This window comes from Nerophis ophidion, linkage group LG08 (assembly GCF_033978795.1).
Source record: "Nerophis ophidion isolate RoL-2023_Sa linkage group LG08, RoL_Noph_v1.0, whole genome shotgun sequence".
Classification (NCBI taxonomy): domain Eukaryota; kingdom Metazoa; phylum Chordata; class Actinopteri; order Syngnathiformes; family Syngnathidae; genus Nerophis; species Nerophis ophidion.
The window spans coordinates 77,523,132-77,535,647 of record NC_084618.1 but is presented as its reverse complement, the minus strand read 5'-3'; the positions used below and the strand labels follow the sequence as shown (position 1 = coordinate 77,535,647).

Here is a 12,516-nt window from a genome sequence, read left to right as displayed (position 1 = left end):
GATTGTGATTCACTGAAAGAGAGTCCAGTGGTCGCGTCGTTCCATCAATGAAAGCGGATGTTGCAAAGGGACACTCGATGACCCGTGTCCAATCCCAGTGAATGTCACCGTTGAATGTTGTCGATAGAAAAATGGCTGCCCATTTAACATTTCATCCCCAGAAGGCGGCGGAATGAGATTATTAAAAAGCCTTTTTAATTTGATTTGCATAATAATACGAACCATCTATGATTTGGCAACCATTTGTGATTAGGTGACCGTTACTGCAGTTTGAATGATAACGTAAGTGAATATTTGATATTTCCCCATGGCATTTGCTTTAATTGATTTATGAAATTTGCTTCATTAACTCTGAGTCAGTCAAGGACAGAATTTATAAAAAGGATAATGATCCTAACTCATTCAATAAGGTAAATAGAAAATTGTCAAATAAATATAAAATTTTGTATATAATGTATGACAAAATAACAAAAATATAATTTACAAAACGTGAAAGGTGAATTTAGTTAAATTACGAAATAATTCGATGTAGAATTTATTTTATTAATTAAACTAAAAAAATATTACATTTTATTTGAAATACATTCAAATAAATTTGAATGAAACAAAACATTGTATACAAAATGGGACAGTTAATTATCTCCCATGGTGATGTTCCAAATTATGTAGTTTGGTAAAATACCAAAAAAAAAGGTCTATTTAAATTAGAAAAAAATAGATAATTTAAAAAAAATACAATAAAATACAAAGAAACCACATTTTTTGTGGGAAAAAAAAATACAAAATGTGACCAGTTAACACTTCTCATTGTGGAATAGCAAAATCTTTAATTCAATGAAATTACAAATTATTGCTGTGATTTTTTTTAACCGTATTTCATTTTTTTAAATTAGAAAATATTCTAATAAACAAAGTTAAATGTAAAAAAGGGATTTTATAGGTTTTTTTGTGTGTTTTTTTTTTAAATAAAATGTAAGGTGTTAATCATCTCCCATGTTTGGGTTGCAAATTCTGTACTTTGGGGAAATTACAAAATGATTGAACCTGATGAATGATTGAATTATATTTTTAAAAAAGTGTTCATTTTAAAGATAAAAAATACATCATTTAAAAATTAATAGAAAACAAATACAAAACTTTATTTTTTCTAAAAATTACAAAATGGGACCAGTTAATCACGTCCCATTCTAGAATAGCAAATTCTGTAACTTAGTGAAATGACAAATTATTTCAATGTTGACTATTTTATTTTACCAAATAAAAAAATATGTTCTAATAACAAATACAATTAAATGATTCAGTTAACCATCTTCCTTCGAGGAGTTACACATTCTTTAAACTGTAAAATTATTTAACCTAAAAAGTTTAAAAGTTTAACAAATAATTAAAGAAAAAAAACAGATTATTTAAAAATAATTAAAATAACTACAAAAATATTCAGGAAAATGTGTCAATCATCTCCCGTAATAAAGTTTTAAATTCTGTAATTAAGTGAAATTAAACAATAATTAAATGTCAAAAAGTTATTTTCTTTTAAAAACTGTATATTTTAACTATGAAATATATAAATTATTTAAAAGTACAATACATCACACAGTCACATTTGCAAATTTATATTTTAGTGAAAAATAATGAAATACAAAGAAATGTTCCAATGAAAAATTAATAATTCGTACCTCATTGTAAGTTAATTTGTCAAAAACATGAAATATAACTAAAATAATTAAGTACCAATACATTGAAAAAATAGTTTGCCTCTATATTGAAGCTATTATCGTATATATCTGATTTACAACACCAAAAGACTTCCAAAGTTTGCGAATAAATAGATATGATCAAAGTAGAATCCAATCTCACGAAGATTACAGTCATGTAATCCGTGACGTACCGTTAGGAATATCTTTCCCACCAACAACAATGCTAATCAAGCAGACTATTTGAGAGCCAGCAACAATCACGTTGGGAAAAATTATGATACAGAACCTTATATTTTTGAGCCCGAACATAAAGAAGATGAGCAATAAGTTTTAGAAGCCGAATATGCTAAGTGGATGTATCCTTATCGAAACACTATAGCATCAGCAGCCTTGCTAGGTGCTAAACATACAAACTAATCATAATAATCAATAATTAAAAAAACAAACACTTACTGTAATATTTCCACTTTTGCTGGGATGCGGACTGAAGGGACCCTTACATAATTCCGTTTAGATGAAGATTTAATCTCAATCCCCACAAAGGCTTAAAGGCTTAAAAAGTTTTTTTTTGTCTTCTTCGCCATCTCGGGGGATGCCAAAATGGACCAGCCTGTCGGTCCATGGCCACATGTGTCTACTACCAGGTGAGAGATGCATGAATTATAATCTAGAATTTACATTTAGCAAGTTTGAGACGAAGCAGAAGCAGCCGCCGCCTTAAACTGTCAACAATAACAGCATTAGCTAGCATTCAATGCTATTGATTGATTGATTGATACTTTTATTAGTAGATTGCACAGTACAGTACATATTCCGTACAATTGACCACTAAATGGTAACACCCCAATAAGTTTTTCAACTTGTTTAAGTCGGGGTCCACGTTAATCAAACCATGGCTATCAATGCGCCGCTAAAATAGTCGGTCTATATTGGCGCTTATAATAACAATATCACTAGTATTTGGTTAGTTTTTGGGTCACAACATGGAAATGGAGTATTGTTGGTGGTTTCTGGATGTTTTTAGAGGGTACAATGGGCGCAATAGTGGACCATACCGGACTATAGAGGACTTCTACCATGAATTGATTAACGTGGACCCCGACTTAAACAAGTTCAAAAACTTTTTCGGGTGTTACCATTTAGTGGTCAATTGTACGGAATATGTACTGTACTACTGATAAAAGTCTCAATCAATCAATCAAAACCCTCTATATATTGACTTAATTGTTAGCTATTTATTTACGATTTAGAATGCATAAAAAAGCCTTGTTTTACATAAATATATGTAAATAATAAACAACACATTTCTTTCCAATTTTTGCTTATTTTCATCACGACTGATCTGATAATATGGTCAGAGTGCAAAAACGTTACTCTAGTGACGTAGAATCTACGGAAACAGCCGAAGATATTTGGAGTGGAATATTCAAAATGGCTGACTGAGTTTGTGGCATTTCATGACATTTTATGCGGTATTTTCACATGCTTTGCGGATCGTAAAATCCAATTGAATATGGTTTGTTGCAGGCCTGGGCAATTATTTTGACTCGGGGGCCACATTTAAATAAAAAAATGTGTCTGTAGGCTGGTATGTCTATTTTTAGGAACGCTAATACAAAAAAATCACAATAATGTCTGATTGAATGGTGAAAACAGACAGACCGCCTTAAAAAACCTAATGGAATTTTATTTTTTTCTATGAACGATAAAACACTGAATATTGACAAAATATGAAGTCACACCCCGTTTCGTTTGCCATATTTTACAATCAAATGAAATGCAACAAAATGCAACAAACAGTGACATATGAACACGAAGGGTAAAAAACAAACAATCTGATATATCTGATCCATCACTAAGCTTTAGAACTTTGTGAAAATCTCCTTCCGTGTCCGTGGAAACGCTTCCCACCCACGCTGTTTGGTGCCTCGTCTGAGCTGCTGTGACGTCGATTACCATAGTAACTAATTAGATGACCACAGTAACTAATTAGATGACCATAGTAAATAATGAGGTTACCATAGTAACTGGTATATCATCCATAAGCGCCGATTCCAACCATTGAAATACTTTGTATAGTTGAAGACTTACGGTCATTAGAAAACATCACTGCACATCATAATGGCAGCTACATTTTCCATCTTAAATATCTAAAAAAAAATATTTGGAAATGTCCTGCGGGGCCAGATTGAAAAGATTTATGGGCCGCATGTGGCCCCCGGGCCTTAATTTGCCCAGGTCTAGTTTATTGGATACAATGAAACATAATTAAGCATAAAAAAATTACCTTACAGGTAAAAAAAAAGAACCTTACAAAACATGGAATGTGAATTGGCTCCAAATGTGAGACGGCAAGCAAATAAATTGTTGCAGGATCCCACTTTATCTGTTTTGGTACCTTAAATGTGACCCCAAAGAAACGATACCCGCAGTAGCCACTTGATTAGGTACACAACGAGATCCACTTTTGATTGACACTATCAGAAAGGAATGAAAATAATTTTGTTTGTTGTGATGTATTTTTTTCAAAACTAAGAAGAAGACATTTTTCCAAGGTATGCTTATAGGCTACTTTTTCAAACGTTTTATTGGTTTGCAAACAATATTTTTTTGACCAATTAGGTAGAATTGCATCATTACCCATGGCACACTAAACAATATCTCACGGTGCACTAGTGTGTCGCGGCATAGTGGTTGAAAAACAATGGACTACAGGGCCAAAAAAAACCCCACGTCTTTAATGTTTGAGCTTTCGGGTTTTTAAGTGACCTTAGTACAGGTACAGTGGGGCAAAAAAGTATTTAGTCAGCCACCGATTGTGCAAGTTCTCCCACTTAAAATGATGACAGAGGTCTGTAATTTTCATCATAGGTACACTTCAACTGTGAGAGACAGAATGTGGAAAAAAAATCCAGGAGTTCACATTCTAGGAATTTTAAAGAATTTATTTGCAAATAATGGTGGGAAATAAGTATTTGGTCAACCATTCAAAGGTTTTGGCTCACAATCGTTCATTCTTTCCTTAACACTGATCAATCGTCCTGTCTCCTTAGCAGAAAAACAGCCCCAAAGCATGATGTTTCCACCCCCATGCTTCACAGTAGGTATGGTGTTCTTGGGATGCAACTCAGTATTCTTCTTCCTCCAAACACGACGAGTTGAGTTTATACCAAAAAGTTCTATTTGGGTTTCATCTGACCACATGACATTCTCCCAATCCTCTGCTGTATCATCTGTGTATCCATTTTGGTATAAACTCAACTCGTCGTGTTTGGAGGAAGAAGAATACTGAGTTGCATCCCAAGAACACCACACCTACTGTGAAGCATGGTGGTGGAAACATCATGCTTTGGGGCTGTTTTTCAGCTAAGGGGACAGGACGATTGATCCGTGTTAAGGAAAGAATGAATGGGGCCATGTATCGTGAAATTTTGAGCCAAAACCTCCTTCCATCAGTGAGAGCTTTGAATGGCTGACCAAATACTTATTTCCCATCATAATTTACAAATAAATTCTTTAAAATTCCTACAATGTGAATCCCTGGATTTTTTTCTCACATTCTGTCTCTCACAGTTGAAGTGTACCTATGATGACAATTACAGACCTCTGTCATCATTTTAAGTGGGAGAACTTGCACAATCGGCGGCTGACTAAATACTTTTTTGCCTCACTGTATATGAAAATAAAACTTGTTGAAGCGGACGTTGGGAATGGCGCCGCTGCATAGCGTACATTCCACGTCGTCATAAAGCCAAAGACAGCAGCTGACACATTTCTGGGTCAGCCGGGCCTTTTCTCTCTCTCTCTCTCTCTCATTCTCTATCCCTCTCTTTTGCTCCCTTTCCCCGCTGCGTAACATCACTGGTTGTATTGGAGCCTAACACAATACTCCAACAAAAGTCACATAAAATCAGAGAAAAGTAACTCAAAAGAAGCGTACGGTATTTACCGTGAACATGTCTCAGTTCTGATGGATATGTTTCTTGTTTAATCCTCCTTGCAGGTGGATGAAATCTACCACGATGAGTCTTTGGGGACCAACATCAACATCGTCCTGGTCCGCATGATCATGGTCGGGTATCGACAGGTGAGCCATCAACAGAGAAAAAACATGTTTATTTTTCAGTTCAGTTTCACTTTATTTGGAACATGCATACGATATACTGTAATGCATCACATATTTAGGGACGGCGTGGCGCAGTGGGAGAGTGGCCGTGCGCAACCCGAGGGTCCCTGGTTCAAATCCCACCTAGTACCAACTTTGTCACGTCCGTTGTGTCCTGAGCAAGACACTTCACCCTTGCTCCTGATGGGTGCTGGTTGGCGCCTTGCATGGCAGCTCCCTCCATCAGTGTGTGAATGTGTGTGTGAATGTGGAAGTAGTGTCAAAGCGCTTTGAGTACCTTGAAGGTAGAAAAAGCGCTATACAAGTACAACCCATTTATCATTTATTATTGAGGTGTTTCGTGCTACTTTGTTTATTTTTTACATGAGATTCTCAATTCCTGTCATTTATTATCACACCCAAAAATGTGTTGGTACAATGCTTACAGTACCAACACTTTGTAGGGCGCAACAAAAACCTCGATATTGGAAAGACTGTACTGTCGAAAAGCGCTATACAAGTACAACCCATTTATCATTTATATTTCCAGTTGTTTCATTACAGCACGTCCGAAAATGAGTAGGAAGAAGCTGATCTTATTTAATCCTACCCCTTTTCATACCATAGCAATTTTATCCCATTTCATTTTTCTCTGTAACAGAGGGGAAATAAATAATAAATAAATAATATACCATAGTAAGTAAACAAATATTAAATACGTAATCTTTATCTAAAAAAAAAGGGTCCAAGATGTTTATCGTGATTAATGTTCTGTGTACTTTGGGAACACTTGTAGTTTGAACAGTCTCTTAAGCTAAATCCTATTGGTGCTTTGTTTGGTTTCTTCAGTTAATCTGTTCCATAATTGAATTCCACATATTGAGATGGGGGGCTTCACGGTGGAAGAGGGGTTAATGTGTCTGCCTCACAATACGAAGGTCCTGACTCCTAAGTATTTTTAGGTTCAATCCCGGGTTCGGGATCTTTCTATGTGGAGTTTGCATGTTCTCCCCGTGAATGCGTGGGTTCCCTCCGGGTACTCCGGCTTCCTCCCACGTCCAAAGACATGCACCTGGGGATAGGCCCCTCCCACCTCCAAAGACATGCACCTGGGGATAGGCCCCTCCCACCTCCAAAGACATGCACCTGGGGATAGGCCCCTCCCACCTCCAAAGACATGCACCTGGGGATAGGTTGATTGGCAACACTAAATTGGCCCTAGTGTGTGAATGTGAGTGTGAATGTTGTCTGTCTATCTGTGTTGGCCCTGCGATGAGATGGCGACTTGTCAAGGATGTACCCCGCCTTCCGCCCGATTGTAGCTGAGATAGGCGCCAGCGCCCCCCGCCACCCCAAAGGGAATAAGCGGTAGTAAATGGATGGATGGATACTGAGATGGTAAAGGTTTTAAGTGTTGTACGAGCATGCAAATGTTTTGTGTTACATTTTCCTCTAAGGTTATATTTCTCCTCTTTTGTTGAGAAGAATTGTTGTACATTGTTGGTTGTAGCAGGTTATAGTTTGCTTTTTACATAATATTAGCTGTTTGCAAATGCACCAAATCGTTGAATTTCAATATTTTTAATTCGATCGATAGATAGATGGATAGTACTTTATTGATTCCTTCAGAAGAGATCCTTCAGGAAAATAACAATTCCAGCAGCAGTGTACAGAGTTCCGATCAATTTAAAAAGTAAAAACTAAATGATGGTCGTATAAATGGAAACAAAATAGAAACATATTACAATAAGAATAAAAATAAAAACCAACAATGGTAATAAAAATATAACAGTAATATAAGAATATAATAAGAGAAACTAGGCAGTAGGGACCATGTTATGAAAAAGTATTTTTTCCATCCCTTGTCATCCTAGTACCCCCCCAACTCTCCTCAGAGAGGAGTTGTACAGTCTAATGGCGTGTGGGACAAAGGAGTTTTTAAGTCTATTAGTCCTGAACTTGGGATGAAGCAGTCTAGAACTGAACAGGCTCCTCTGGCTACTGATAACTGTATGCAGAGGGTGACTGGCATAATTTTTTTTGTTGTTGTTTTTTTTTCCCCTTGGCTTCAGTCTGCACCCCCTCTCCAGGGCCCAGGCTAAGACTGATTTTTTATTTTTTTATTTTATTTTAATCTTCTATTTTTTTCTCCCATTCCCCCCCTTGTTTACCTGTATCTCATCTTTTTTGTAAGGGGCGCTGGAACCCGGCAGACCCGTCAGCGATCCTGTTCTGTCTCCCTGTAATGTTTGTCTGATCTTGAATGGGATTCAATCAATGCAATCAATCAATGTTTATTTATATAGCCCCAAATCACAAATGTCTCAAAGGACTGCACAAATCATTACGACTACAACATCCTCGGAAGAACCCACAAAAGGGCAAGGAAAACTCACACCCAGTGGGCAGGGAGAATTCACATCCAGTGGGACGCCAGTGACAATGCTGACTATGAGAAACCTTGGAGAGGACCTCAGATGTGGGCAACCCCCCCCCTCTAGGGGACCGAAAGCAATGGATGTCGAGCGGGTCTAACATGATACTGTGAAAGTTCAATCCATAGTGGCTCCAAGACAGCAGCGAGAGTCCCGTCCACAGGAAACCATCTCAAGCGGATCAGTGCTGAAAATTTCAATTTTCCTAAAGGAACTCTCCTGACGGAATAAATAAGGTACTATCTAATCTAATCTAATCTAATCTAATCATCCAGGATGCTCACTAGTGTGTCCACAGTCCTCTTCTCTGCCACTGTCACCAGTGAGTCCAGTTTCATTCCGATTGTAGAACCGGCCCACCTGATCAGTTTCTCCAGTCTGGAGCCTGCCTTCTTAGATGTACAGAACAGAACACTGGCAACCACAGACTGGGAGTACATCCACAGGAGTTTTTTTTTTTTTTTTACAAATGTTGAAGGAGCGCAGCCTCCTGAGAAAGTACAGCCTGCTCTGTCGTTTTTTTGTACAGGTGGTCCGTGTTAACAGTCCAGTCCAGCTTATTATCCATAAATAAATAAAGGGTGTGTATGTTCTGTATATCCAGCATTATGTATTATTCTAATTGATCTTTTTTGAGCTGAGCCAGAAGGCAAAGCTCTCAGTCTACCGAGCTATCTACATTCCTACTCTCGCCTATGTCCCCCCCTCCCTTGTGGAGGGGGTCCGGTCCGATGACCATGGATGAAGTACTGACTGTCCAGAGTCGAGACCCAGGATGGACCGCTCGTCGGGACCCAGGATGGACCGCTCGCCTGTATCGGTTGGGGACATCTCTACGCTGCTGATCCGCTTGAGATGGTTTCCTGTGGACGGGACTCTCGCTGCTGTCTTGGAGCCACTATGGATTGAACTTTCACAGTATCATGTTAGACCCGCTCGACATCTATTGCTTTCGGTCCCCTAGAGGGGGGGGGGGTTGCCCACATCTGAGGTCCTCTCCAAGGTTTCTCATAGTCAGCATTGTCACTGGCGTCCCACTGAATGTGAATTCTCCCTGCCCACTGGGTGTGAGTTTTCCTTGCCCTTTTGTGGGTTCTTCCGAGGATGTTGTAGTCGTAATGATTTGTGCAGTCCTTTGAGACATTTGTGATTTGGGGCTCTATAAATAAACATTGATTGATTGATTGATTGAAGTTCAGTCACCTGAGAGAGACTCGTAGTAGAGCCGCTGCTCCTTCGCTTGGAAATGAGCCAGCTTAGATGGTCTCGTGCGGATGCCTCACGAGCGTCTCCCTGGGGTGGTCTTTTTGATTGATTGATTGATACTTTTATTAGTAGATTGCACAGTACAGTACATATTCCGTACAATTGACCACTAAATGGTAACACCCAAATAAGTTTTTCAACTTTTTTAAGTCGGGGTCCACGTTAATCAATTCACGCACCACTGGGAGGAGACCCCGCGGCAGGCCAAGGACCAAAAGGGGGGATGATATCTCCTCTCTGGCCTGGGAACGCTTCGGGATACCCATGGAGTAAGTTGCTAATGTAGCTCTGGAGAGGGAAGTCAGGGCGTCTCTGCTAGAGCTGATGTCCCCGCGAACTGATAAGCGGTTGAAGATGGATGGATGGATGGATATTTTTTGTAACTTCGTTAATTAATTAAGCGCACATTTGTAGTTGTTTACCCATATTTCTGCACAATAACTCAGATCTGGTAACACTAGTGAGCAGTAAAGAATATGAAGTGATTTTTGATCTAGAACAAGTTTTGCTTTATTCATTATTATTAGGGACGGGGTGGCGCAGTGGGAGAGTGGCCGTGCGCAACCCGTGCGTCCCTGGTTCAATTCCCACCTGGTACCAACCTCGTCACGTCCGTTGTGTCCTGAGCAAGACACTTCATCCTTGGTCCTGATGGGTGCTGGTTGGCGCCTTGCATGGCAGCTCCCTCCATCAGTGTGTGAATGTGTGTGTGAATGGGTAAATGTGGAAGTAGTGTCAAAGCGCTTTGAGTACCTTGAAGGTAGAAAAAGCGCTATACAAGTACAACCCATTTATCATTTATTATTGAGGTGTTTCGTGCTACTTTGTTTATTTTTTACATGAGATTCTCAATTCCTGTCATTTATTATCACACCCAAAAATGTGTTGGTACAATGCTTACAGTACCAACACTTTGTAGGGCGCAACAAAAACCTCGATATTGGAAAGACTGTACTGTCGAGCCAACACACCATAAACTATACATTAACATCTTTGACATGCAACTCTAATTGCAACTTAATGTTATACTTAAAAAAATAAAAAAAGGTATAAAAACTGGACAAGAGTGATCATAATCAGCTCATTTTTTATGTTGCAATAAACCTTTTTATTTTATTATGGCACAGTTGGTAGAGCGGCCGTGCCAGGAACACTAGGGTTCCAGGTTCGATACTCCCAGTGCCACCCGCACTGGTTTAGATGTGCATAATAGGTTTCACTATGTAAAGCGCTTTCAGTCTCTCGAAAGCTGAGAATAGAAATGTGCACACATGCAAATATGAAGGCATGCACTGTATATGCTACAGCAGTGATTAGCAAACATCTAATGGTATCAATTGATTAAATATTCAAATACAGTGTTACTGTTCAAACTGTGTGTAATGTTACAGTAGCCAACAATATTAAATATACTTGTTTAAAGGCCTACTGGAATGAGATGTTCTTATTTAAACGGGGATAGCAGGTCCATTCTATGTGTCATACTTGATCATTTTGCGATATTGCCATATTTTAGCTGAAAGGATTTAGTAGAGAACATCGACGATAAAGTTCGCTACTTTTGGTCGCTAATAAGGGACGGCGTGGCGCAGTGGGAGAGTGGCCGTGCGCAACCCGAGGGTCCCTGGTTCAAATCCCACCTAGTACCAACCTCGTCACGTCCGTTGTGTCCTGAGCAAGACACTTCACCCTTGCTCCTGATGGGTGCTGGTTGGCGCCTTGCATGGCAGCTCCCTCCATCAGTGTGTGAATGTGTGTGTGAATGGGTAAATGTGGAAGTAGTGTCAAAGCGCTTTGAGTACCTTGAAGGTAGAAAAGCGCTATACAAGTACAACCCATTTATTTATTTATTTATTTAATATAAAAGCCTTGCCTTTACCGGAAGTAGCAGACGATGTGCGCGTGACGTCACTGGTTGTAGGGCTCCTCACATCTTCACATTGTTTTTAATCCCGGCAAGAAATCTGCGTTCAAAAGACTCCGGCTTATTAGTGATTCCTAGAGCTCAAAAAAAGTCTGCGGGCTATAGAGCGTTTTCCGTTCGGGCTCCAGTACTCTGGAATGCCCTCCCGGTAACAGTTGGAGATGCTACCTCAGTAGAAGCATTTAAGTCTCACCTTAAAACTCATCTGTATACTCTAGCCTTTAAATAGACGTCCTTTTTAGACCAGTTGATCTGCCGCTTCTTTTCTTTCTCCTATGTCCCCCCCTCCCTTGTGGAGGGGGTCCGGTCCGATGACCATGGATGAAGTACTGACTGTCCAGAGTCGAGACCCAGGATGGACCGCTCCTCGGGACCCAGGATGGACCGCTCGCCTGTATCGGTTGGGGACATCTCTACGCTGCTGATCCGCTTGAGATGGTTTCCTGTGGACGGGACTCTCGCTGCTGTCTTGGAGCCACTATGGATTGAACTTTCACAGTAACATGTTAGACCCGCTCGACATCCATTGCTTTCGGTCCCCTAGAGGGGGGGGGGTTGCCCACATCTGAGGTCCTCTCCAAGGTTTCTCATAGTCAGCATTGTCACTGGCGTCCCACTGGATGTGAATTCTCCCTGCCCACTGGGTGTGAGTTTTCCTTGCCCTTTTGTGGGTTCTTCCGAGGATGTTGTAGTCGTAATGATTTGTGCAGTCCTTTGAGACATTTGTGATTTGGGGCTATATAAATAAACATTGATTGATTGATTGATTTAATGGGAGCCACCAGCAGTAAAAGCAATTCGGACCGAGAAAGCGACAATTTCCCCATCAATTTGAGCGAGGATGGAAGATTCGTGAATTAGGATATTGATAGTAAAGGAATAGAAAAAAAAAGCGACAGCTCCGGGCGACGGCAGTGTGAGCGTTTCAGATGTAATTAGACACATTTACTAGGATAATTCTGGAAGATCCCTTATCTGCTTATTGTTTTAATAGTGTTTTAGTGAGATTTTAAAGATTGTAAAAGATTGTAAAGACATACCTCGAGGTCGGATGGCTCCGGTGAACACGAAGTGTCTCAGAGAGAAGCC

At 39.5% G+C, this 12,516-nt stretch overlaps 1 protein-coding gene across 3 annotated transcripts in view; it reads left to right on the top strand.

The window, feature by feature from the left end:
- LOC133558409 (A disintegrin and metalloproteinase with thrombospondin motifs 14) overlaps positions 1 to 12,516 on the top strand; it is a 136,654-nt gene that overhangs the window by 37,915 nt on the left and 86,223 nt on the right. For all 3 annotated transcript variants that reach the window (XM_061909778.1, XM_061909777.1, XM_061909779.1), the window contains exon 5: positions 5,701 to 5,784. In XM_061909778.1, the coding sequence (XP_061765762.1) occupies positions 5,701 to 5,784 (84 nt within the window). The remainder of the gene's footprint in view (positions 1 to 5,700; positions 5,785 to 12,516) is intronic.